At 46.8% G+C, this 26,972-nt stretch overlaps 1 protein-coding gene across 5 annotated transcripts in view; it reads left to right on the top strand.

Annotated features, from left to right (window-relative positions):
- The window catches only part of MLKL (mixed lineage kinase domain like pseudokinase), a 642,399-nt gene that overhangs the window by 493,777 nt on the left and 121,650 nt on the right, over nt 1-26,972 (top strand). For all 5 annotated transcript variants that reach the window (XM_085639671.1, XM_085639670.1, XM_085639672.1 and 2 more), the window contains one exon: nt 13,357-13,511. In XM_085639671.1, the coding sequence (XP_085495797.1) occupies nt 13,357-13,511 (155 nt within the window). The remainder of the gene's footprint in view (nt 1-13,356; nt 13,512-26,972) is intronic.

Genomic DNA, 26,972 nt, shown 5'->3' with positions numbered 1-26,972 from the left:
CCTATACTATCCAACACTTACCCTACTGTTGCACCCCCTGGAGTTAGAATAGTAATTTTTACCCCTATACTATCCAACACTTTCCCTACTGTTGCACCCCCTGGAGTTAGAATAGTAATTTTTACCCCTACACTATCCAACACTTACCCTACTGTTGCACCCCCTGGAGTTAGAATAGTAATTTTTACCCCTACACTATCCAACACTTACCCTACTGTTGCACCCCCTGGAGTTAGAATAGTAATTTTTACCCCTACACTATCCAACACTTACCCTACTGTTGCACCCCCTGGAGTTTGAATAGTAATTTTTACCCCTATACTATCTAATACTTACCTTAAATGTAATTTAATATTATGCGTTGTAATGGTATGCGTTGTAAAGGTAGTATGCGTTGTAATGGTAGTGCGTTGTAAAGGTATTTTTTAAAAATGCGTTGTAGTGTCATGCGTTGTAATGTCATGCGTTGTAATGGATTATGCGTTGTAAAAAATGCGTTGTAAGTGCATGCGTTGTAAAAGTGTGCGTTGTAACGTCATACATCCCTCCAACCTGCTTGCTACTGGCCCTTCAAATGTGGCTTCCCCTTTCAAGCTCGCCTTTTGGGCCAACACCCTGTGTGGCATCCTGCCAGGAGGAGGTAACCTCTCCTCCTGTGGCAGGCCTCTCTTTTTTATATCTTCCCTCAGAATCGTTCACATATGTCAATCCGGACAGGGTAGAAGGCTATCTTGTGGCCACCCTCAGCAAATGGCAGCTGGAAGAGGCAACAGAGTAGCAAGTTTCTAAAAGTTGCATGGGGAAGAAAGTTACATTAGTTTCGACCTGGACATCCAGTCAAGCTTAATGTAACAAGCTGTTTGATACCATGAAGTATCAGCTTTAGAAGTCCCATTCAGAAGTAATCACAGCTGAGTTAGGAGAAAGGGAGTTTAGGTTTTGCCATTGTGTAAAATGGCAGAGTCAAGTTAGCAGTTTAAAGCTGCCCGTCCATATTTTACCTTATCCCACTCAGGGTGTCAGAGCAACTGCGGCAGTCTCTAGGTATGTCTGGTACCATGTATGTAGACTAAGTCTGGGTATAAGTCAATCAACTGTGTACCTTTTTACGGTCCTGATTAGCAGGGCCGGGGGCATTTCAGAGTGATTACACCAGTGCCCAGCGTTCAGAACGGGGGCAAAACCTGCAAAAATCCTGTATCCTCAAAGATCCATTTACAGTCGCTGTGCAGGAGGCGGTTTCCTACCTTTGCAGGCCTATTTTACACTCCCAAAGCTCTAAACCTTTATCTATCTGCAATTGCACCATATCTTTATAACAGATCAATCAATCAATCAATCAGGGGAATTATGCTTGCATTACTCACCCGTGAGGGTCTCAAGGAACTGGGGGGGGGAGGGGGGCAGCTCTGTACAGTCAAAGAGCCAGGTATTGAGCGTCTTCCTGAAGATGTTCAGGGAGGGGGCGTGTCTGATGTTGAGCAGGATATCGTTCCATGTCTTGGCTGCGATGTAGGAGAAGGTTCTTCCACCATTCTGGCTCTGCGGATGCACAGGATTTCGGCGAGGTCAGCGGATCGGAGGTTTCTCTTGGGTACGTGGAGGGAAAGTCTCTCGTAGAGGTATTGGGGTCCGGTGTTGTGGATGCATTTGTAGGCGTGGGTGAGTGTCTTGAAAGTGTCTCTTATCTACGGGAAGTCAGTCAAGGTTCCGTAGGTGTTGGGTGGTGTGCTCGTGTCGAGGAATGTCGAGGATGAGTCTGGCTGCAGTGTTCTTTATGGTCTGGAGCTTGAGGGTCAGAGACTTGTTGATCCCAGTGTAGAGGGCCTTTCCGTAGTCCAGTCTGCTGGTGATGTACACATGGGTGACGTCCTTCCTTGATTCGTGGGGGATCCACTTGAAGGTCTTTAAGAGGATTTGCAGGGTGTTGAAGCAGCTGGGGGCGACGGCATTGACCTGTCGGGTCATGGAGAGGGAGGAGTCGAGTACGATGCTGAGGTTTCCGGCATGGTTCGTAGGTGTGGGGGGCTGCCATGGGGGTAGGGCGCCAGGAGTTGTCCGAGGTGTTGACGTAAAAGAGACAGCATTCATCTTTTCAGGGTACCTGTCATTAGGGCTTTCATGGGAGGTTTTAAAAGGGTAATTCCTAGAAACCCGTATGGAACATAAATGTGGTACCCACATGACTTATGGGCCCTCCAGTTTAGCCATTGCATTTGCGTGCCTTACAATTCTTGTCTTGGAAGGTGGCCTTTTTGATAGAAGTCACTACACTTAGACCTATTAGTGAGCTCTAAGAATCCATTCTTTCAGATACCTAGAGAAAGGGCAGTTCTTCATACCAATCCAAAATTTCTGCCTAAGTTACCTCTTAATTTCACTAAAACCAAACTATTGAGCTACCCTTTTATCCCCCACAGTCAGAGTCCATAGGTAAAAGGGTGCTCCACACTCTAAATGTTAAAATAGCTCTCATGTATTATATTGACAGAACTAAATCTTTCAATAAGTCCAGTCAGCTTTTGTAGCCTTTGCCAAATACCACAAGGGGTGTGCTATTTCCAAAGCATTGCTGGGTGGATAGTTAAATATATTAAGACCTACTATGCTGAAGCCAAGTGCCCTCTACCTGTGCCTCCAACAACACATTAAACATGTAAAAAAACAACACTTGCCTTTTTAAAGAATACATCTCTTCTAGATCTCTATAAGGCTCTTACTTGGTCAAAGCCACACACTTTTACCACGCACTACTGCGCAGACGTATTAGCATGCCAGCAAGCTCTAATTATACAGGTGGTTTTAAGGGCCACTTTTTTAAACGTCTGCATTATCAGTTAGCTAACCACCACTCTGGAGAGGGACTGCTTTACAATCTACACAGAGCACGTGTATCTACTGTCACACATGCTATGAACAGAAGATGTTACTGACCCATAACTATCTGCATTTAGCGTGAATTGCTGTAGATTCTCATGTGCTCGCCCTCTTCCCCAGAAGCTCACATATTTTCGATCTCTTTACCATTCCCGCTTTTCTATGCACAGCACACTGTATTTTCAACAGTACGCTTCACTTACACTACTCACCTTCTGAGTTGTGCTGATGCATTCCAGACCAGTGGAAGAGTGACAACAACAGTGCTTGTGATTCAAACGTCTTCAAAGAAAAATAAGCCCCAAACGTCTAGGTCCAACACTAGAAGGCAGGAGAATGCAGAGCATGTCAATACAGCACTATGAACAAGTGGTTACAGGGTAAGTAGCATTTTGAGATATACATTCATTGAAGAAAAAAAAGATTAAAGTGGCATTATACTTAAGTATGGGAGTAAGACCTCCCACCCTCGGTCTAGGTCCACTCTCTCCCCGCAGCTCCGCTGTGCCGTCTCTTGCCTCCAGACCCCGACCTCCTCCTTGAGAGGTTCGAGGCTGCTGTCTGCTCCTGTGCCTGTTGCCCGCTCCAACTGGGACCAGATTGCCTGCAACCTCCGTAACCTTTCTTAGCCGTTTTCTTTTCTTAATTTTTCCCTATTGTGCCACTGTTATTGTGCCCATCTGTCTTGCTCTAATTCCACCACTATTTTTATTTACTCGTGCCTCCCTGTTCCTTTCGCCGCTGCTGCCCTTGTGGTCTCTCCCCCCCGGAATTCCCCCGCCCCCCAGCCTCTCCTCCCTCCCACCTCCCCTACTTAATGGCGGCTGCTGTGGGGGAGCGCCAGTAAGACCCATGACCCTCGGACCAGGTCCACTCTCTCCCTGCAGCTCGCTGTGCCGTCTTTTGCCTCCAGGCCTCGACCTCCTCCTTGGGAGGTTCGAGGCTGCTGCCTGCTCCTGCGCCTGCTGCCCGCTCCCACTGGGACCAGACTGCCTGCAACCACCGTAACCTTTCTCAGCCGTTTTTTTTCTTCTTAATTTTTCCGTGTTGTGCCACTGTTATTGTGCCCATCTGTGTCTTGCTCTAATTCCACCACTGTTTTTATTTTCTCGTGCCTGCCTGTTCCTTTTTCCTTTCGCCGCTGCAGCCCCTGCGGCACCTCGACCCCCCCCCCCCCCCCCCCACCCGGAATTCGCCCGCTCCCGCTTCACAGCCTCTTCTCCCTCCCACCTCCCCTATTTAATGGCGGCCGCTGCGCCTTCATGCGGTGGACGCGCGCAGCGGGAGTGCCGAAGGCGCAGCAAAGACAAGCCCGTCTGCCCCCGTCTGCGACCCGACCGTGGCCAGTGCTCGGAACCCTGGACCTCCTCGCACTCAACCCTAGAAGACTTCGAGAATGCCAACAGGACTCGCCGAACACGACCCACGGCCAGTTCTCCTGCCTCCACTGCCGCCAGACCTTCACCGTCACCCCGGCCTCCAACACCGCCGACGTCACCACCGGCGACACCCTAAAATGCATCCTCCTCAACGTACGCTCCATACACAAACACGCCATGGAAATCTGGAACCCACTCGACTCTCTCGCCCGACATGGCCTTCTTCACAGAGACCTGGACCAACGCATCCTCTGCCCCCAACATCAGCACTGCCATCCCAGACGGACACAACATCCAGAGGAAAGACCGCCCCAACCACCCAGGAGGGGGCCTCGCCATCGCCCACAAGAGAACCCTCCACCTCACCACCTCCAGCAAAACCTTCCCCTCTGCCGAACACCTGCACTTCCAGATCCAGACCACCCCCAAAGCCACACTCCGAGGAACCCACGTCGACAGACCCCCCGGCCCCTGAACACCCTTCGTCACCACCATCACCAACTTCATCGCACCCCATGCCATCACCTCAACAAACTACATACTCATTGGAGACCTGAACTTCCAACTCGACAACCCCAGCGACCCCAACTCCACTATCCTTCGTGACAACCTCGCCAGCATCGGCCTTAAAACAACTCATCAACACACCGACCCGCAGAGCGGTACACACCCTCAACCCCATCTTTGCCGCAGGAAACCGCGTCCAATTCAGCCACACAACGCAGCCGCCATGGACCGACCACCACTGCGTACACTTCGTCATCAACAAACCCAAGGCACCCAAACCAGCCCCACGCCCACCACGTAGGAACTGGAGCAAGGTTACCGACTAGCAACTTAACTCCATCCTCACCCAAGACAACCACACCTGGGCACGCGACGCAAATGACGCAGCCAGAGAACTGAAAACCACACCACCTACAAGGATGCCATGACTGACTACCACAACCAGATCAGAGCCACCAAGAGAAACTTCATCCACCAAAAAATCCTGGCCAACTCCAAGAAACATTTCAGTGTCATTCAAGAATTCACCAACCCACGCAGTGAAGCCACAGACATCACCCCATCCCAAGACCTCTGCGAGAAGCTTGGAACCTATTTCCACCTCAAGATCAAAAACCTCTACGACAACATCATCGACCATCCACCAGGTGCCACAGATGGCCCCCGCCCCCCAGAAACACCAGCCAGCCCACCATCTCCAACTGGACACCGATCACGGCCGAAGACACCACCTCGACCATGAAAAGCATCCACTCGGGGGCCCCCACTGACCCCTGCCTCCTGACATCTACCACAGAGCCGCGGACGCCATTCGCACCTAAACTACAACACACCATCAACATCAAGGCCACTCCACAGCCCTAATCCTACCCGACCTATCAGCAGCCTTCGACACCGTCTCCCACCGCACACGAGTCGCCCGACTGCAGGACGCAGGCATACAAGGAACAGCCCTGGACTGGATACGATAATTCTTCACCGGAAGAAGCCAAAGGATCAGTCTCCCACTCTTCTTCTCCGGCCCGACGAAAATCACCTGCGTAGTCCCACAGGGTTCATCACTGAGGCCCACCCTCTTCAACATCTACATAGCCCCCCTCACCGCCATCATCCGACAACACGGCCTCAACATCGTATCCTACGCCGACAACACCCAGCTTATCCTCTCCCTCACCAAAGACCCCACCACTGCCAAACTCAACTTCCAGAAAGGAATGCAAGACGTCGCAGTCTGGATGACCAACAGCTGCCTGAAGCTCAACGCCGAGAAGACAGAAGTCCTCGTCCTCGTCCTCGGTTCCACCCCTTCTGCATGGGACAGCACCTGGTTGTCAACCGCCCTCAGAAGCCCACCTACCCCCCAGACCACGCCAAAAACCTCTGCATCGTACTCAACTCATCACTCACCATGAACCGACAGGTAAACGCCGTGACCTCCAGCTGCTTCAACACCCTCCGCGTGATCCCCCCTGAGTCAAGGAAGACAGTCACCCACGCACTCATCACCAGCAGACTGGACTATGGAAACGCACTCCACACCGGCATCAACAAGTCCCTACTCAGCAAACTCTAGACAATACAGAACACCGCCACCAGACTCGTCCTCGGCATCCCCCGACACGAACACATCAACCAACACCTACGAAGTGTCCACTGGCTCCCCATGGAGAAAAGAGTCACTTTCAAAACCCTCACTCATGCCTACAAATGCCTAAACAACAAAGGACCCAAATACCTCAATGACAGAATCAACTTCCCCGTACCCAAAAGAAACCTCCGACCTTCCAACCTCGCACTGGCCGAAACCCCACGCATCCACAGAGCCAGAGCAGGCGGAAGATCCATCTCTCACATTGCAGCCAAGACTGGTAATAGCTACCGGCAGACATCAGACACGCCCCCTCCCTGAACAACTTCAGGAAGACCCTCAAGACCTGGCTCTTCGGCCAAACAGATCTGCATACCCCCAGCTCAGCGTCTTGAGACCTTCATGGGTGAGTAGCGCGCTTACAATTCCCTGATTGATTGATTGATTATTAGACCTTCACTTATGTGAAAAAAGCCTCCGAAATTCACTGAAAAAAAACTAAGATTAAAGTGACATTATAGTTAGGTATGGTAATAAGATCTTAGCTTATGTTAAAAAAAAACTTTTGGGGAGAGGATGAGCCCTAACGGCTAGGGCGGTTAATCTAAAATCTGGGGAACCAAGTTTGAGTCTCTGCAATGACGCTCAACATCCTGTGATTCCCCTGTGCCGAAAAAAAATCAATGTGTCCTTGTGTATCACAACTGGTGCTCTGATACCTTCGGGCCACGTTTACTCTTAATAAAACTCCGGGGGAAAAAACCTCTAGAAATTCATGTAATTTCAGATGCCATCAGTGATGCCATTTATTATGTCATTTAACATGCTATGAGTGATATAATATGTGAAGTCATAAGCAGTGCATGGCAGGGGTGCTAGTTATAGTTAGTCACCAAACTAACACTAGTGAATTTCAGTGTGTTTTTTTTTGGTTTTAGCCATTAGGTTTTTTTCTTAATTCATCACCTAAATTTAACGTACTTTAACCCTTGTTTTTTTCTATGAATCTCTAGGCTGGACCAGACTCTGCACCCACCTCCCTCCCAGGGATGCCCATGCCCCATGGTCACCCATTCCACATGTTGGTACCTTGCAAACTTCTCCCAAGGAAGATTGCATGGTACAACTGTATCATTGGGATGAAACTTGAGCAGTGACTCTCACAGCAGTATAGCAATACCTCACATGAGTGACGTGCTGGGTTCTGCGGAAGTGCTGTAGATCCCTTATCACAGTTTTTATTGTTTTTTTCCCTTTTGGGCCCAGGGTCGGAGTGTCATTCTGTGGGACCCAGAATCCCACTCTATGTGAGAGTTATGTTCTTGATTGACTTCTGACAATGTTTTCTGAAGCAAACCCCTTCTGCGTTGTAAATGTGTGTTTCGCTTCGTTAACTCTTTCATTGTATTCAGATTTTCATTAATGCAGTTCCCAAAAAGCTGCTAAGGTTAGGTGAGCTGCCTGTTCTCGCCAGACTCTCATAAGTCATTTAGTGACCCACTGTGCAGTGAGAGAGAATGCACATGATAGCGGGTGGCAGCAGCTGGGGAATGAGCAGATGGGCAGAGTGTGCCAGTTAGGCGAATGAACAGATAACGCAGGCGAAAGGGAGGGAAGTGGACCGGAAGCAACGGCAAATTAACAATTATTATTTTCGATGTATACCCAATGTAAATGGTGTAAAGAAAATATCCTCTATATTTGTTGAGCAAGTCACAAAATGTGACAGATAACCCATCAAGCCAGTGCCTCACAGGGCTCGCACAAACTAGCAAAGACTGAAGTAGACTGACCTAAAGCCTCCATCTGTATGTTCAGCGTGTGTTTTCTGTTATTTGTTTTGTTATCTAGTGTATGTTTTGTGCTAGTATGAGGTCTTCAGAAGCCAGACCTGAAATAGAAAAAAACTGTATTCTCTCTGTTTAGCCCAACCTCTCTGTGTATCCCTAATCTTTATCAATACAAGATAAGTTCACTTTCTAAATGCTAATAAAGGAACAACTTTGTAACAGCTCTGTACTCCGGATGGATGTCAAACAGAAACGTCTGCTCTTCTGTAGGAATTATATGGAAATGAATACCATCAGCTAAATGTAGAAGATTGTTCATAATTTTCTGATTTCCCGAGCTCCTGGTAGAAGCTCTGGTGATGAGAACCACAGGTAGCACTGGAGAGATAGCTACTGATGCAATGGAATTACAAAGCTCATTCTTGGTCCCACCACAATGTGAATTATCGAAACACCTACTACAGACCGCTGTTCCTACAGTTTGAAATCTATACAATTACCAATACTATGAGTTTGTGTGTAGATCAAAGGACCTTAGTAGTGTCCCAGAACTGTTTGGGTTTGTTATCGATCTGGAAGGCCTGGACGGTTTGCAACATCCACAAACAAGGGACTCTTAGGAGGAGCCGATGGCTCATCTAAACGTATGTACAACCGTTACTGGAATCATGCTTAGACTGAGTGTATTAAGACAAACATAAAAGTGTATCACTGAACTGATGATCAGTTTTCCTTTTTCCCCCATTGTGATAAAGGCTTATCTGACTACTAGCACACAGGTAGGTTGACTATTAATGTGTGTATTTTTTTGAAACCCTGGATAGGGAAACTACTTAATCACCTTCTGCGCAATGCGGACACTGAAGTGCATCCTCACTTACAAGAGGTCATCCTCACCCTTGTAATATCAAAGGTGGGTCACCCCAACAACCTGTTCCTCGGCAGCTCCTTCTCCATACTAGGAAATTACAAAGGATCCAAAACACCACACCAAAATTACTACTTCTCGTCCTGCAAGGGAGGACATCACTCCAGTGCTTCAAACAGCACACTGCCTACCTATAGATTTTTGATCCCTGCCTCAGCACACAACAATCATGCTTGTGCGCTGTAGGCTTTTTGCGATCTGGATTGAGACTCCGAGTGGAGCGTTGTTGTCTGAATGGGCACACCATGTCCACCTTCCATGCTGAGCATGACTACCACCAGCTCACTGACTTTAGTGCAGTGACAGCAGCAAAATGTTTGAAGTGTAAAGACCAGCCTTTTCACATGTATGTCAGATGGGGTGTGTGTGTGTCTGTGTGTGTCTCTGTGTGTGTGTGTCATGCAACACGTGGCTGCAGCAACATAGTGATCCTTAATTACCAATGTGCTACTTACAGTGATACCGAAGAAGTGAAGAGAACAGAGGGAATTGTAGGGCTCCTCCGGGACATCTCAGAAATCCTTGGTAATGGATTAGACTTTTAGGGGTGTCTTAGAAGCTTACAGAGTTTCTCCTGTCCCATAATTCACTAGATAGGTTACCCCTCTTGCCCTCCTACATATTCAACTGGTAGCTGAGGGGCACAGCCTCCCTCTCTTTTGTAGACTTGTTTTGGGTCTTTTGGGTCATGCAACTCCTAGCTCCACCCCACTTTCCTGCTAACAACTGGCAACAAAGACCATAACTGGACCAGTCTGAGTGGAACAAACAAAAGGGTTGTAAATGGGCAAGAGATGTCTCAGAACTGACTTTTGAAATACAAAACTAATTTCTGCATCTTCGGTATAAAGATGTGACAGAGACCTCAGCCAGTGAGGTAAGATTTATCTTCCAAATTCCAGGGTCTCCACACCAGTGGTACAGTGAAACACTACATTCCGAACGGTTGAGTGAACTACGGTCAACTCCCCTAGCCAGGTTCAGGACCAGAAACCTGGAGAATTAGACCAAGACTGCCAGGTGTAACTGTCTGTATGCTGCTTTGAAGGAATAAGCTGATGTCTACTCAGGAGGGGCATTGTAGGTGCCTTGCATGAGGGAGATGGTGTGAAGGAACCAAGGCCGAACAAATCAAAGCCATTCACTGCAAAACGGAGGCAGGACCCACACCGCTCCTTGAGGGTGAGGCCTGGGAGTCCAAATGTGTCTAGTGCAGTGTAGACTGAATCTTTTACCCCCAGGATCAATGATGTCATGGAACTGGACCGTGCAGCTGCTCCACTAGAGAAAGTGAGTGCCAAGAAGAACTGAGGTACTTGCATAGCCCGACTGCAACCAGCAGTCTCCCTATGAAAGATTCAAAGTGCCAGAGGAAATGCTAGACTGATGGAGAGGCCAGCGCCACATTCGAAGTACTCACTGCTGGGATTAGATATGGCATTGAGCTTATTTCTGTGTTTTTTGTTTCTGCACGGGCGTGATGAAGAACTCAAAATGCAAGATCTGCTGGACAATGAGCACCCCGACCCCGACGTACCCTTCTCTTCAACTAATACTGATGTTGACTGCTTGCCTGAAACCAAATGCCCCAGCACAACAGACGTGGACTGAACCACGTCGGCTAAGCTGAGATCACGTCGGCTAAGCTGAGATCACGTCGGCTAAACTGAGATATGGACAATGCCATCCTCATTTAGTAGGTATACAAAACATCGATAGATAAAATGCTTGAATTATTCTCAACCATTGGCATTTGCTCGAGACGCATCTTAGTCCATGGTTATTTTACACACTGTGCCACCTCAGTTTGGACCCATCTATATGTAAATCAGTCTTGACCATGCTCCAGTAGGAACAATCCAGCCAGAACTGCCAAGCCAGGTCCTCCCTGAACCGTAACAGAAAAAACCCAGGACTGGTTTGGCCATAGTCATGGGCTCAGGAGCCGGGTACAGCTTGGTTCCAGTGACACAGTGTGCACAGGACCCATGGCCGGCATACCCGTCCCACTTAAGGCAACACATTAAGTATACAAAAGAGTTTCCATAAAAAGATGTAATTAAGCAAAGGTATTGGGAACTGATTGTACAAGATGCTAACAGAAAAAGTTATGGTACATGCCTGACAGGGACGTTGAATTATTGGGCTGTAATCTCTTAAACCGCCAAACAGTAATCTGTGTTTTCAGTTTAGAGTAGGATGCTTACCCCTGACGTCTTTTACTGCTAAATGGTTTGTCACTGATGACAATAAATGTCCAAACTGCACTGACACTGAAGAAACGTATTCACATGTGCTGTTTGTATGCCCTGCGTATGTCGCACCTCGTAAAGTATGGCTGACGCTGACTTGTAGGAATATGGGCACCAACTTGTTGAGCATAGCCATGAGAATCCTATGTACTGATCCATCCCTTTCTTATACAGTACCAATGGCAACATTTTTAAGATGGTCGTGGATAATAAGTTCTAAATTGCTCCCTGTAAATAACTGAATGTAGGATTTTCATCTGTGATAATAAAATATGTTTTAGGTCTGTTGAGACCTTTTTTAAAGTATCAACAATTTACTTGTTTTAACTTGAAATAATATTGTGAACATGTTTTTAACTTTTTTTTGCTGTATTGTAACATATATCTTGCTGAATTGATTTTATTTGATTAACTAGTCTTTTTAGTCAATGTTTAAATTGTGAAATTAGATTTTTTATGTACACAGCTTTTATAACACGTACTGTCCAATAAAGCTTATTTTGACTGACTATACAAAAGAGTAATGGATGGATTGCTTGAATTAATCTCATCCACTGGTAATCACTTTTTTTAACAGAGTTTTATATAGCGCAAACTTGACCCGAATTGGGTATCAGAGCGCTTTACATAGCACCAGTTACATTAATTGAGGACACATTCATTCTTTTGTTAGGCACGGGGAGATTAAGTGATTTGGCCGGAATCACAGGATGTTCAGCGTTATTGCCGAGACTCGAGCCCAGTTCCCCAGATTCGAGGTCCATCACCCTAGCCGTTAGGCCAACTCCTCTCCCCATACTATACCACCTCTGTTTGGACCCTGCCAGTTAGCTGTACTGTTTCCATGATGAGCAGGGTCAAGACTCTTCTTATCCCTGGATCCAAACTGAGGTAGCATGGTGGCTAATAAACAATGGATTGGAATGCGGCCCTGAGCGATTGTCAGTGGTTGAGATTAATGCAAGCATTCCATTCATCACCATGTTGTTTTTGGTACCTCACTTAGTAGGCATTGTTTTGTGAACTTCACTAGGTGTAAGGCTGCCATTTTGTCCAACGGATATTGAAGGTGATGCCTGCACTGCTGAACAGCTGAAATGCTCAATAGGGTACTATGCATTCCGGGAAGATACTGGATGGGAGGCCATAATAGTCTTTTCCCAGACATCCATTCTCATCAAATGTTCTTGACATTTTTGCACCAAGCCTGCTATTGAGGGTTCTCCCACAGGAGCAGCCTGAGTAGTCTCTCCCATAACTATTAAGAGTTTTATGTGATTTGGAGCAATAACCGTTGCCTTCTGATATATGAATTTATAGTGTTGTATTTTTTTGTGCAATTAGTCAAGTGTTTTTTTATTTTTCAAATACCAAGCTCTCACTAGACACTGATGTTTCCCATTTAATGAGTGCATGGTTCATTGAATTCTGATTGCTTCCCCCATGCCACCTCCCTGAGTAAACCTTGGAGTGCCTGCTTGACTTTGCTACACTGAGTGTCAAGTGCTGAAGGGCTATACTTGGTGTTCATGTTTGGGCTCAAGAGTAAGGTTAAGAGTCCCAGGACACCATTGGTAGAGAGCCTGGTTGTCACAGTCTGAGCCAAGTGGCCGCAGACTGTCCTGGCACTTCTGAAAATGTTCCCACAGTTATCAAACTAATGGCTGCAGTCTACTTGGGAATTACATTTGATAAATACAATTGAACGCATAAACACCACCCCAGACCTGAGTAGTAAAGCATAACTGCCAGCTACTTACAATTATGCTGTACACCTCTGTCTCTCACACTTCTTTCTTCCATCACACTACTAGTTGGTGTATTGCACAATATATACATGCAGTAGTGCAATTCAAACACAGAACAGTCTTTTGTGAGTGAGTGAGAGATATGCTACTACAGTAAATCTTGACCTACTCAGCTAAGAAGCCCTGGAATGGTCTTGACCTTGTCAGCCCATGCACATATCTGTTCTGTTCTCATTTCTGGGCGTAGAGTCTGACTTGTTATGCATCTGTTCTCTTCTCTTCTGCAGCTAGCGGGGTTTGAGTTATCAAAGACTGAGTCCTCCCTGAAACGTGAAACTCCGGAGAGTCGAAGGCAGAAGGAGGCAAACAGTCTGGTGTACCATTCCCCACAGAGACTGAGCGACATCCACTTTAAGTATGACAAGGCTAGCGAGATTTACAGGTACCACATGACATGCCAACAAAGGGGTGCATACAATTGAATGTAACCGGTGTAAAAGAAACACTAGCAATACCAATAGGTTTAACTTTTTATTTATGTTGTATTTATTACTTGTTAGTTTTGTTGAAAAAATTGTTAAAAAGGAAATTGTTTTTTTATTTAGTTGTATAATATATGTGAATTGTAATAAATATACATACCTAAAATATTATAATACAAATGATACAATGTAATTGTAAGACTTTTAGGGCAGAAAAAGTGCCTGCAGGAAGTGCTTAAGCCCTGAAGAACAAGTTGCATACCTTCAGTAATGCACTTTTTGGTAGAGACTATCCAGCTGCAGATTCCTCACCTTTTAAATACTCCCCAGGCATCAGAATGGATTCAGAAACTTTTCAGCAGTACCTCTGAGCGTCAGAAGGTGGCCTTATGCGGCTCTGCACTGACACTGTTCTGATCCACAAATTACATACGCAGTTTATAGAGGTGCCACTCCTGCATGCTGATGTTAGTTGCTATCAAGACTGTCTGCACCTCCAGACTCGGATCCCCAAAAGCAAAATGGTAGGCAGGTTGCAGATTCCTAAACTTTGGGATCTTATTAAAGGATAGAGTCTAATCACAGAATGGGGAGGATGGGAGGGTCATTGCGGAATCTGCGGTTAGATAGAGCCTCAACCAGAAAGAACATTACTGAAGGTAAGTAAATTCTTCTAATAGAGACTTTTAGCTGTAGATTCCTCACCATTTGAATGGATACCAAAGCAGTACCTATTGGAGGCGGGTCTGTTAAGGGCCTCAAACCAGAAAGTCATACATGATTGAGCAGGTAAAATCCCCTTTCAGCGAACCTGACTGCTCAGACAATAGTGCTTTGTGAACTTGTAGAGAGACACCCACGTAGCTGCCTGGCAGATGTGTAGGACAGGGATTTTCTGTTCTAACACAACACAGCGATAGAAGCTTTGGCCATAGTAGAATGATCACACAGTCCTTTTGAACGCTTCTTTTTAACCAATGTGTAGCAGATCTTTAGGCAGAGCAAAATCCAGCGGGAAATGGTTCTCTTATGCACTGCTTGCTTTTTTTTTTTGCTTCAGAGAACCCCACAAAACTTATCGTTCACCTGGGGCCGTATTACAGAGTGCCCTGGGGGTTCAACGGGCGCTAGCACCTGCTTTACGCGCCCAGGGCTCTTTGATATTACAGAAGAGGCCACATAAAGCGCCAGGGCTATCAGCAGGGGGCGTTCCCTCATTTGCATGGGGGCGTACCTCATGCAAATAAGGGAATCTCTTTGCCTCTGTGCTTGCATTACAAATGCGGGCGCAGAGGCAAAGAAGCTGTCAGGAGGCACACTGACAGTGCACCACCTAAAAGGTGGCACTGTCAGTGCGCCTCCTGAGAGCAGCGGTCTGCAGGGGGTAAAGGGGGCCCTATGGACACCCTATTGTGTGTGTGTGTGTATATATGTATATATATATGTATATATATATATGTACACACGCACACATACATATATGTGTGTGTAGTGTGGTCCAAAATTGTCATCTAGGGGTTCTGGTGACCTCATTTTGGCAATGTGGTTGGTAAATGAAACCAGACCCCAGAGATGTACCATATTACACATTACGTTATATATATTTTTTTGATACTACTTATTTATTTTGTGGTATCTAGATTAAAGAATTTGTTGTGTTTTTTGGTGCAGCGAACAATGGCCACTAACAATGGCCACTGATTAGAATTAGAATGACTAGGTTTTGTTTACGTATCATAAATTAACTATTGATAAAGCAGTGGACAATGGTGCAGGGCAGTGGATTTTTAGGATACTGTGGCTGCAATGTTTACCCCGTGATTATGCAGTTGAGGTTTTTGCCACATAATTTACATAGTCTATAATTTTCCCAAGAAAATCTTTCTGTCTCAAGTTAATGAAGATAATACTGTCAGAGAATGTGCCACATGGTGGTAAATCTCCACGAGTGGAAACTATTGTTTTGATGATGATAACCTAAATTTCATGGGTAACTATGAAATATTTTCTATATTTCACGCTTCTCTGTAACACTGCATCTTGTGAAATTAAAGCAGCCGAACATGTAAGGGTCTAGCTTGTCCCTAAAAGCCATGGCACCAGCCGAGCCATCGAAAATATTTGGCATGTTCCTTTCTTTAACATTTAGATGTGTTTCACTGTAGTACATGTAACTGATGAACTTAGAATAATAAAAGAACCGCACTCCTCTCTCCCTCCACCCTGATAACGGTGCCATTAGTGAACAAAGAGGTTAGTTGGTTGCCATGTGCCCCTATAAGTGGCCTCTATGGTTCTTATAGATGAAGCAATAGTCTATTAAACCATATGCAGGTGAGGTTTTTATACAGAGTGCATGCTGAACTGGAGTATTTCAAGGTGCTCTCAAGTGTTATTGTCAAGTAAAAGTAGGTACAGTAAGTGAAGTAGCTTAGGATCACAGAGTTTGGTGAAGTGGAGAAGCCTCGATTGATCCCAGATTTCCTGATATACGCATTTTACAATGTGGCCTCTGTATGAATACATTTCGTTCTATTTTATAGCAAAGGTCAAATATTTATGTTTAATGATTTGACGATCTACAGCAGAACACTGTGTTAAGCAAATGCATTCATCACAATTGACATGAGAAGTCTTTTTGGAAAAAGAACAGAGGCAGGATGATTTTTCTATGTTGATATCATTTAATGTTCCTGACCTACCTACTTCAGAAGAGCCTCCCACATACCAGCAAAACAAAGGTATCTGGGAGCTCCCACAGAGTTACAGGTTTTCAGTGAGTGTAGTGCAGCCAGAGCTTCCCTGCAGACGGACTTTCTCCACACAGCTCGTTCACACAAACTGTGCGTTTAGTTGTTAGGTCTCGCCTGACCCAGCGCATGCGCTGGTCTGGCGAGACTTATTGAGAGGGCTCCAAAAAGTGCTACCAGGCCAGCCTAGAGCTACAGTGCATGTGCGCGGGCGCGCGCTCCGCACTTTACCGTGATTACGTTCACTTTTCTTGGCCCGACGGCCGCTTTGATGTTTGATCGCGATCACTTTCGCGGCCGCACAGCCGCTTGGCATAGCCAATAGGTCTCGCTTTTGGGACCTTATAAGTATTTAGTTATGCAACTGTTGCATGGCTAAACACTTATAAGGTCCCAAAGGCGAGACCTATTGGCTATGCCAATGCTTGTTTTTGATTACCACCAAGATGAAGGAGGTAGCTGTTTAGATGGGCTAGGCGGTGACTTGAAAGTGTCAACGAGCTTGGGAGAGTGACTTAATACTAGTAATTATTCAAATCGTACAGTAACACAAACTTTGAAAATTCACCAGCATAACTAATTTTTCAAATCGTACAGTAACACAAACTTTAAAAATTCACCAGCATAACATCCCCGTTAGAACTCTCCGCAGCACCCGGACAATCAGCCCAGAAATGCAAATGGAGGGATCTGGCAAGCCCCTGCTCTCCAGGAAGGAGGGGTGTTGGGTTAGACTGGAGAATGGGATATAAATGTGCTTGGAGAATGAGGTGAGTGCCACATGAAAGCTTGGCTCGCTTTCAGCTCGAGGGCCCGAGAGGGCATGGGGGCAAGCCAGAGTCAGGCATCTGACCCGAACCAGAGCAAAGCCTTCCACAGCTTGTACCCTTCCATTGAAAAACCGAGTGTTCATTTTCAGTAAATTCATTTTTAATGCCGAGCATCAGTTTGCCTTTTTCATCATTTATTCACATCTACTGCTGCAGTGCTCTGCATTGACTGCTCAGGTGTTGGGCTGCAATGAAAGTAAGGGCACTTCGCATTCCAGCATATGATAAAATATAGTTGTGAACAGGATGCATGTGTAACATTTAAGACAAAGACGATAAAAAGGTGAGCTTCTAGGTGTTGCCTGAATGATGGGAGCAACGGTCTGGTCCTTAAATGATCAGGCAAAGACTTCTTACAAGTAGTTGCTGCTTCGTTGCTGGAGGATATATACTTAGATTCCCCCATACCTCCACAGAGGTGGCGTGCCTGGTGCTCAGCACACAGGGCACCTGCTGCTGTCTCCTCGTGCTTTCCTATTCACACTCGCATACAGCTTTGGGTGAAGGCTGACTTACATTTTTGTCCCATGGGTACCATGCAAAGTTCGGTACTAGTGGCAAGCTTTGCCAGTTCCCTATCTGCATAGACAATGTCGTCAGCACACGTGAAATGAGGAACCCATTACTGGATCAGGGATGCCAGGGTTCTCTCACAATGTTAAACAAGCACTAGCAATGCTAGTAGGTCTGAACTCACAAGGCACATTGCACTCCTGTCAGACATTCACCATGCACTAACACAGGCACAACCAGCAATCATCAATTTGTCTACACTCGCACAAGGAGTACTCACTGACCTCCTACAGACACACCTCTCCCGCTACATCACATACCACACCTCTCGCCTGGGACTCCTACGGATAGTCCCCTCACTCTCCACTCACAGTACACACTGACATTCTACAATCAGGCACATTACTTACACTACACCCACAGAGGCACACTGCTCATCCTTACTCACACAAGTCCATCCTTTGCTCAGAGTTGCACCCTGCAACCCTGTACACAGGCACACTATTCGCCATATATTACAACAGCCACAATTCACAGTACTTTTATGCAGCTCCTTCTCATGCACTCACACAGGCACCTGCAGCATTCTGCATTCCTGTATGACATCCACTCAGCCTGCAGTCATACAGACACTCCCCTTAGGCTGCACTCATATAGGCACTCCCATTACTATGCACCCACAATACGCACCAACATCCTGCACTCAGGCACATCACAGAGGCAGACTATCTACCACCCTCTGAGAGATAATCTCCCTTTCATATAACAAATCATGGAAATCCTCTCAACGAACGTTGAGTGTCATGGCACCCAGATCTTTCTTGGAGATGTTAACCTCCACTGGAATGACACAAATGACTTGTCAGTCAATAGCCTCAAATCCTTCTAAGCAGACCTCAACCTCACTCAAATATGTGATAGTCCTACTCACATGATGAGAGCTACCTTAGATCTGATCAAGATCAACTCCATTCATCTTGAATCTATCGCCCCCTGTGACTGGACGGACAACCATTGTGTCTCCTTCCTCCTCACAGAATCGGTGAGAACCAATAAAGCTCAGCTAAAGAAACCCAGAGACTGACAAAGAAGTCTGAGAAACATTAACTTGTATGACCTGATTTGATAACCCCCTGCCCCCTCCTGTGGACATGTCTGCGACCTGACAGACAACTATAATCGCTCAATGACTAACATCTTAGGTTGAATTGCACCTCCATAGATGAAAAGAATGTCCTCCAATATCTCCAAACCTTGGTATAATGGCAGTCTAAATACGTAAAGAAGAAATCTGAGACTGGAGGAATGATTGTGCAGATTCTCTCCCTTGACCATCTCAATCAGCTTGTATCTCTGAGAAATATATATAACAATTGCATCAGATGCTCTAAAGCTAGTTACTTCAGAAAACGACTAGAGCAAGCAAATACCAACCAAAGAATTGTTTGAACTCATCCAGCTTCAATCAAACAGCCAACTTAACCTTCCCTCAATGAAACTCTGTTCGCAGCTTAATTGTGAGGAATTAGCCGTCGCCTTCTTTGAAAAGACTACAAAGATCGATTTGGAACTAAGGTTAGCTTTGGAGAATCTACCTATTACCTATCCTCCCTCTGGGTTTGGAGTGCTCACACCTGCTCTGGCTCTCCACCCCCCAAAACAATGCTTCCTGGGGCCTATTCAAAACTGTAGACGAAAGCACTTTTCGCAAAACTCTGGCTGCACTGAAACCATCCAACCACTTCAGTGATCCCTTGCCATCGAAACTTCTTCTATGAGATCAGATCATCCATATTCCCTCTTAGAACAAAGATAGTTAATGCCTCTCTACTTCAAGGCTCTATTCCGATTTGCCAGAAGTCTTGGCAGGTCACCCCCTCCTTAAAATAAAACGACTGCAGATCACACTAACCTTCACAATATTAGTCCAATTTCAAACAATCCTACTCTAGCAAAGCTCCTCGAGAAATGCGTCCACACCCAGCAATGCAGTCACATAGAACAATTCTGACTGCGAGACCAATTCCAATCCAGCTTCCGTCAGGGTCATAACACGGGATCTGCTCTCAGTCTCATTGTTGATGATGCACTACGAATGCTGGACCAAAATGAATTGTGCCTTTTGATCCTCCTTGACTTATCATCAGCTTTTGATACAGTCAAATATGACACCCTTATTTACCTACTGGAACATAGGATGGGTCTATCAGGGACTATGCTAAACTGGTGGGTTCTCCTCATTCCTACACAACAAAACCCAAAGACTCAAGGTGAATCAGTCTTTGTCTAACCCCTCACCGCTCACTCTGGGGTGCCACAGGGGTCCACACTCTTACCCATACTCTTCAACCTTCTCATGGAGCCTCTAACAGAAAATCTGATATTGTCCAACATTTACTATCAAATGTATGCCAACGACACTCACCTGTACCTGAAAGTCTTCTCTCCAGAGGACAACAGGTCCCTCAACTCAGCACTTCAGAAAACATAAAGTTGGCTGACACTTAATCACCTGAAATGAAACGCTCCCAAAACACAATTCCTCCTTATCGCCCCAGCCAAACAGTCTCCATACATCGAAGAATGGATGCATCAATTAACAGCTCTCAACTGCACTCCAAACATCCTTGATTCCACAAGCTCTCTGGGAATAATGCTAGTTAAGCGTTTGAACATGCAGAATCGCATAAGTGCTCTCACCAGACGAGCCAACATCCATCTGAGCATCCTAAGGAAAATAAAACCGTCCATACCCCACAATGACTTCAAGACTGCAGTGCAAGCTCTAGTGATCTCTAAATTGGATTATGGAAGCGCAACCCTCTGCGTCTTCTCAGATCTAAGATGGTGCCACTTAGGGCCTCTCTCAACTCCACTACAAGGGGCATTACAGGCTCAAAACATAATCATCACATGACACCTAAGTTGAAGTCACTAAATTGGCTCCAGTATGAAGCAAGGATACATCTAAAAATTGCATGCATGACCCACAAAACTTTACATTTCAATGCCTCAATATACCTGGCACAAAAACTTGAGCTCTCTGGGGGCTCCAGATCCTTTAGGGGTTCCAGCACTTTACTGCTCCAGCCACAGAAATTCCATAAAAAGAAAACCTACAATCAAGCATTCTCATGTATTGAACCAAGAATTTGGAGTTCCCTGCCACCTGAATTAAGACTGAATAATTCCACGCTTTCTTCAAAAGGGAACTTAAAGCTATACTGGTGAAGAAATGTCTGAGCTAGATCCCCAGCCCCCAGTCACCATAGGACTCACCTGTTTATACTTGTCTATATTGAACTGTTATGATTGTTAGTTGGTCTGTTGTTACCGCTTTCTGTACCTTCGTAACTGCCAATCTGTAAAGTGCTCCCATACCCCCTGTGGTCATGTTTGCACTATATAAAACTTTTTAAATAAATAAAAAAAAATCCTCAGGCACACCACTCCACCTGCACTCACAATATGCACAACTCCTCATGTAATCAGGTATATTGCTCATCCTACACTTGCACTCCAGATCTCTATTGTAAACTCACCAAGTCACAATCTCACACTGCACTCATACAGGCACGTTCTTCTTGTGCTCACAGAAATGCACATATTATCTTGCACACACAGACACACCTCACAGGCACAGTTCTCAGTTTGCACTCACTCGGTCACACTCCTCACCCTGAATTCAAATAGGCACACCCCTCATTCTGAACTCACATACACATTCCGCACTCACACATATGCACCACTAACTTTGGACAGAAACAGACACAAATCTCACCTAGCACTAACACAAGTATACTGCTCATCCTCTCAAACACAGACACAACTCACACTACATTCATACACTAATCATGCACTCTTCCCCCTGCACTAATAGGGGCAGGCCACTCACCTTGCATTCACACAGACACACTGCTCACTGTACACAGGCTCCACTTACACCACAGTCATACAGGCATATCCTAGCGATGCAGTCACACATGCACACCCCTCACTCTGCACTCACAGGCACAACTCTTTCACTGCACTCACACAGGCACACCTCTACCTCTTCACTCACATATGCACACTCCTCCCCTGCACTCAAACTCACACTGCCCTACTTCCCTCACCCTGCACTAATACAGGCACTCCCCTCATGCACTCATACAGGGACCCCCTTACACCCTGTTCTCATACTGGCACTCCCCCATACTGCACTTGTGCAGACACTCTCATCCTTCACTCATATAAAATCACGTACACTTATACAAACCACATGTATCCACCCTTCTAACCCTACTGCCACACAGTGGCACCTTCACTCTTATACAAACCACCACTCTAGCCTACACCTCTATCAAGCCCACACATTACCATCTCCTTCTCTTTTTACTGAAAACACACAACCAAACAATTGTTACTCTCCACAGATCTTACCTCTTCCTGCTACCAAATCTAACGCAAACACTTATAAGCCGTGTTCATCTCCTCTCGCACACCACATACATGCTCCTTCACGGCACGTCGCCACACTCTTTACCACTCAGTTTCCACTCACCAGCAGTACTTTACATCGGAATCCTTCACAGAAATTCACTGTATCAATATCGCATCTCATCACTCCACAAAAATAAAACAAAACAGTCACACTAGCACATCCAAATCTCACACACACAATTTCATAATACATCCAGTCACAAAATAGAAACGAACACCCACTCCCACCCTTATGTTTACACAAACAATACAGATCCTAAGCCAACTTTACTCTCAAAATTTCTATCTTCACCAACACCTATCACAAACACCACAACAAAACATTCATTCACCCGCCACTTATCCATTGCACTATTTAGAGCCATATTAGATTACCCACATGCTCTACCACCACCCCTAACACATACACCTTCCACCCTAAACAAGACACAAATGAAATAAACAACATCCCACTCTTCAGAACTTTTCATTTCCTTGTCTATTACACAACGAGGCTACTCCACAGAAACAACACAGCTCATCAACTAACTCAATCACTATCTCCATCACCTGCACACACCAACCCAACAAAATGACTTCTAAGCCTGCTGGACGAGGATCACGGTGTAGACAAACAACAGTATTGCTATCCTGATACAGTTAATATGAATACTAATACTACACCTGCTACTAGTTCAAAGAATACTGCACACTCTTCTAGAAAACAAAGTTACACCACCACCAAAATACAATCTCTAGACTGCCTCATCATCGTCAACAAAACTTAATTCTTTTTTTAATCAACCGTAAAAGTCACAGATAAAAAAAAGATGCAGCAAATACTTTTGAAACATGGGTTTCGAAAAAGAGCGACCTAACATTCTTAAAATTCATTAGGACACGTCAAGGCCATCCAAAACAAATCATTTAAAATTCATTGTCCTTATTCAAACACAATAAAACGGTACTCATTCATTTATGTTCAAATATGTAAATAGTTGTTAAACTTTTCTCGTTGTGATACAGAACCCTGAAAGTAAACATTTTTTAAAGTGCATAGTGCCTTTAACCAGCGCGACGAGAATTTCAAACACGAAACACAGCCTTAAAAACAGAAGTTTTTTTAAGTGCCTGCTGCCTTTTTAAAGTGCCAGAAAATAATAAAAATTCTCCCAGGTTACGAATGATCTGTTTAGACAGATAAGAAAAATCTGATTTAATACAAAATCTTAAAAGAGAAAGCAATCATTTTCCGACTAGCCTCCTTAAACGAATTGTGGCAGAAATACATCTATATATCATTTCACAAGTGTATTCTGTTTGAAGTAGCTGAAGGTGGAACAGAGCTGGTCTGCATTTTCTGATATTCCACAATTGTGATATAGCTGACAAAAAAAAGAAAATGCAGCATGTTCTGACATGAGTTACAGTCACAAGGGCAGTGATCCAAATGGGCTCTAGACTGCCTACTGATCGATGCTCGTCCACTCCTTAAAAACAAGCACCTCATCTACGGCCTACTCACTGACACACAACCAGACTTACTCTTCATAACTGAATCATGGTTGGGCGATGACAAGGCTCCAGTGTTGCACTAAGCTATTCCTCCAGGCTGTCAAACTGTCACTCAAAATCACACAGGCAAAACAGGAGGCGGACTAGCTGTTATATACAAGGAAACAATAAATCTGAACAAAGCTAACGATGTTTTGATACAAAGTTGTGAGGCCCTCATCACAAGCCGCAGCCCTACACCAACATCCTTCTGTAACTTTCTCCTTCTTTACAGACCACTATCTAGCAATGCAGAATTCCCAGACACATTTCTAGACACAGTTTCTAACCTTATTACACTACGCTCCAGCCAATGTATTCTTGGTGATCCAAACATATGGTTTGACGAACCCAATATTCCCCATCCAAGAACTATCATAACTGGCCTAGAAATAATGAACGTACATGAGATCATCCACGAACCCACACACATCACTGGACACATCCTAGATGTAATTTTTGCAAATCAAGAACTAGTTCTGTAGTAGGGGATCTCTGTGTATATCATAATCTAGTGAATAGTCCCGCCCATGTGCGTGGACCCCGGAGCAATAAAAAATAATCTCTTAAAGTGTCAAATCATGCAGACCTGCATCCACCTTTAAGAGAGAATGTAATTTAAAGACAGATAATGCAGCCTATACCCACAGGCTACACTGTCCAGTACTTCAACTAGAATTCCACCAACATCCACAAACAGCACTGCCTGTCCAGCTTTTCTCCACACAGGAAAAAACCCTGCCTCTACCAGCAAAAGCCTCTGGAATGATAGAGAGGAAGGAATGGACAGACAAGCCCCATAGGCTGCCATTATGTGGCTGAGAACAGAATACTGTGCCTTTAAGAAAACTTTCCAGATTTCCAGAACTTTCCCAGTATCCCAGAATGCACAGCAGGTCCCTTTTACTTTCAGTTCTTTTTTCCGGCTCCTGCTAGCAGGACCCTGGAGCATTGAGCTCTCCCTTTTCAAGGGTTATTTGTTACTTTTCAAGTGTTAGAAAGTCCTTTTTCCTTCTGGTGTTATCAGAATGACTGGCTTGTTCGACAAGTGTCCTGATTGTGGAAGAAAAAAGGCTAAGTCAGACACACACAGGGTGTGCATCGTCTGCCTTCCCCAGTCCCACGTGCCTGAGGAGTGTGAGATCTGCCGCTCTTTTTCAGCCAGGACCCTGAGAGAGAGGAAGAAGATCAGGCTCCAGGTCCTGGAGGACAGAAGGCTGAAGGCACGAGGTGGGTCTGGAGGGGCTGATTCTGCCCATGCTGGGGCCTCTGGGGGGCTCCCCAGGGGCAGGAAGACCAGCAAGCGTCCCCACTCCCCGTCGACGTCGAGGGCGTCGACGGCGGCGTCGAGGGGGATGACTACGGTCTGTTCGCCATCTCCCCAGGGCTCTGGGGAGAAGCGGCATCGACGACGAAGGAGCTGAACAGGCCGCCGTCGACGACATCAGCATCTTCTGCGACGACGCCGTCGACGTCGCCGTCGAAGGGGGAGCGCCGGTCGCCGTCAAAGCGATCGACGTCATGGAGATCGACGTCGAGGCGATCGCCGTCGAGAAGACGATCGACGTCACGAAGGTCGACGTCACGAAGGTCGACGTCGAGGCGGCGGTCGCCGTCGAGGAGGCGGTTGTCGTCGAGGAGGCGCTCGACGTCGAGAAGACGCTCGACGTTGAGGCGGTTGCCGTCGAGACGGCGCAGGGGGAGCCCTGACGCCAGGAGTAAGCGGGGAACAGAGTCGCCGGGATCGGGGTACTCCGTGGTGTATACACCCCCTCGGAACCCTACGCCATCACCGCCTCCGCCGCTGCCACCACGACCGCCGACTCCTCCTCCTCCTCCTCCACCGCCACCGCCACTGCCACCACGGTCGGTTTGACCACCTCCACCTCCCCCTCCGCGTCCTATACCACCTCGCACTCTGTTGGGGCCGCCTGCAGTTCCACCGAGTTCGGTCTCCCTGCCCAGGTATCCGACTCCGCCGCAGGGGACGCCGAGGCCGCGTCACCCACGGTCGCCGGGCCCGGCTAGACCGTCGGACAGGCCGAAGCCGAGGAGGTCGCGCTCCCGCTCCGTCAGGAGGAGAAGGTCGCGGAGCCGTAGGAGGTCGTCGTCGTCGACATCGGGACGGCACCATAGGAGGCACGGGTCCAGGTCACGCACACAGTCCTCGGCCAGGGACTTCTCGCCGACGCTGTCGGACTCACCGGGGACTAGGGTGTCTCCGGTGGATGATCTGGTCTCCTTCCAGGAGGTGCTGCTGCGGGGGGCATCCAAGTTGGGCATCTCGGTGACAGTACCGACGCCCACGACGTCCGTGATATTCGAGACTCTACACAAAAAACACCTGTCTCGCACTCTGCTGCCTCTAGTGCCGGGACTGGTGGAACCCGCGTTGGAGTTGTTCCTCACCCCTGCGGTGACAAAATCCACTCCCTCATGGCTCATGAAAAAGAATCGGGCCCCGGACTCGGACCCTGCTTTTTTACGGATGGACCCGAAGCCGGACTCTGTCATCGTGACGGCGGCGAGAAAGCAGCATGCGACTGCACCTTCATCGACGGTCCCGCCCGACAAGGAAAGCCGCAGGCTGGACTCGGCGGGCAGGAAGGTGTGTGGGACCGCGTCTACCACCATGAAGGCGGCAAGTGCGGGGGCGCTGTTGGGGCGTTACGACCGGGCCCTGTGGGAGTCCCTCCAACAGTATGCGAACCTGCTGCCCCGGGACAGGAAGGAGGACTTCCTGGAAACGGTGCGAGAGAGCATGCTGGTTTCGAACCAGGTCATCAGTGCGGCAGCGGATGTCTCCTTGTTGGCGGCGCACTCCTACTGTCATGGTGTCCATCAGAGGCGTCACTCTTGCCTGCGCCTGATGTCACTCAAGCCAGAGGCTCAGGACAGAGTAGCCAATCTGCCCTTCTCGGGGGAAACCCTGTTTGGAAAACATGCGGGTGATGAGATGGCCCGCATGAAGGCGGAGGCGGAGACCCTGACGGCTGTCGGGTTGGAGAAGGCCGAGAAGAAGAAGCGCCCGTTCCAGAGGCGGTTCGGGTCTACGGGCAGAGGGCGTGGGCAGGGTTCGGGACAGCAGCAGCACCAACAGCAGCAGTTCCGGAAGCCCTTCCAGAAACGCCAGAGGGGTAGAGGAGGCCAGCAGGCTGCTACCACTATCAAGGGCCCGGCCGGGTCTCGGCCCTGAGCGACTACTTCCCCCTCAACCGTTACCCACTCCAGTGGGGGGAAGCATCCATTGTTTTCCGGCAGAGTGGAGAAAAATTACTCAGGACAAGTGGGTGCTGAATATTGTTTGCAATGG

Source organism: Triturus cristatus, chromosome 12 (assembly GCF_964204655.1).
Source record: "Triturus cristatus chromosome 12, aTriCri1.1, whole genome shotgun sequence".
Lineage (NCBI taxonomy): Eukaryota > Metazoa > Chordata > Amphibia > Caudata > Salamandridae > Triturus > Triturus cristatus.
Note: the sequence above shows the minus strand (reverse complement) of the source record. Positions and strands in the feature narration are given on the sequence as shown.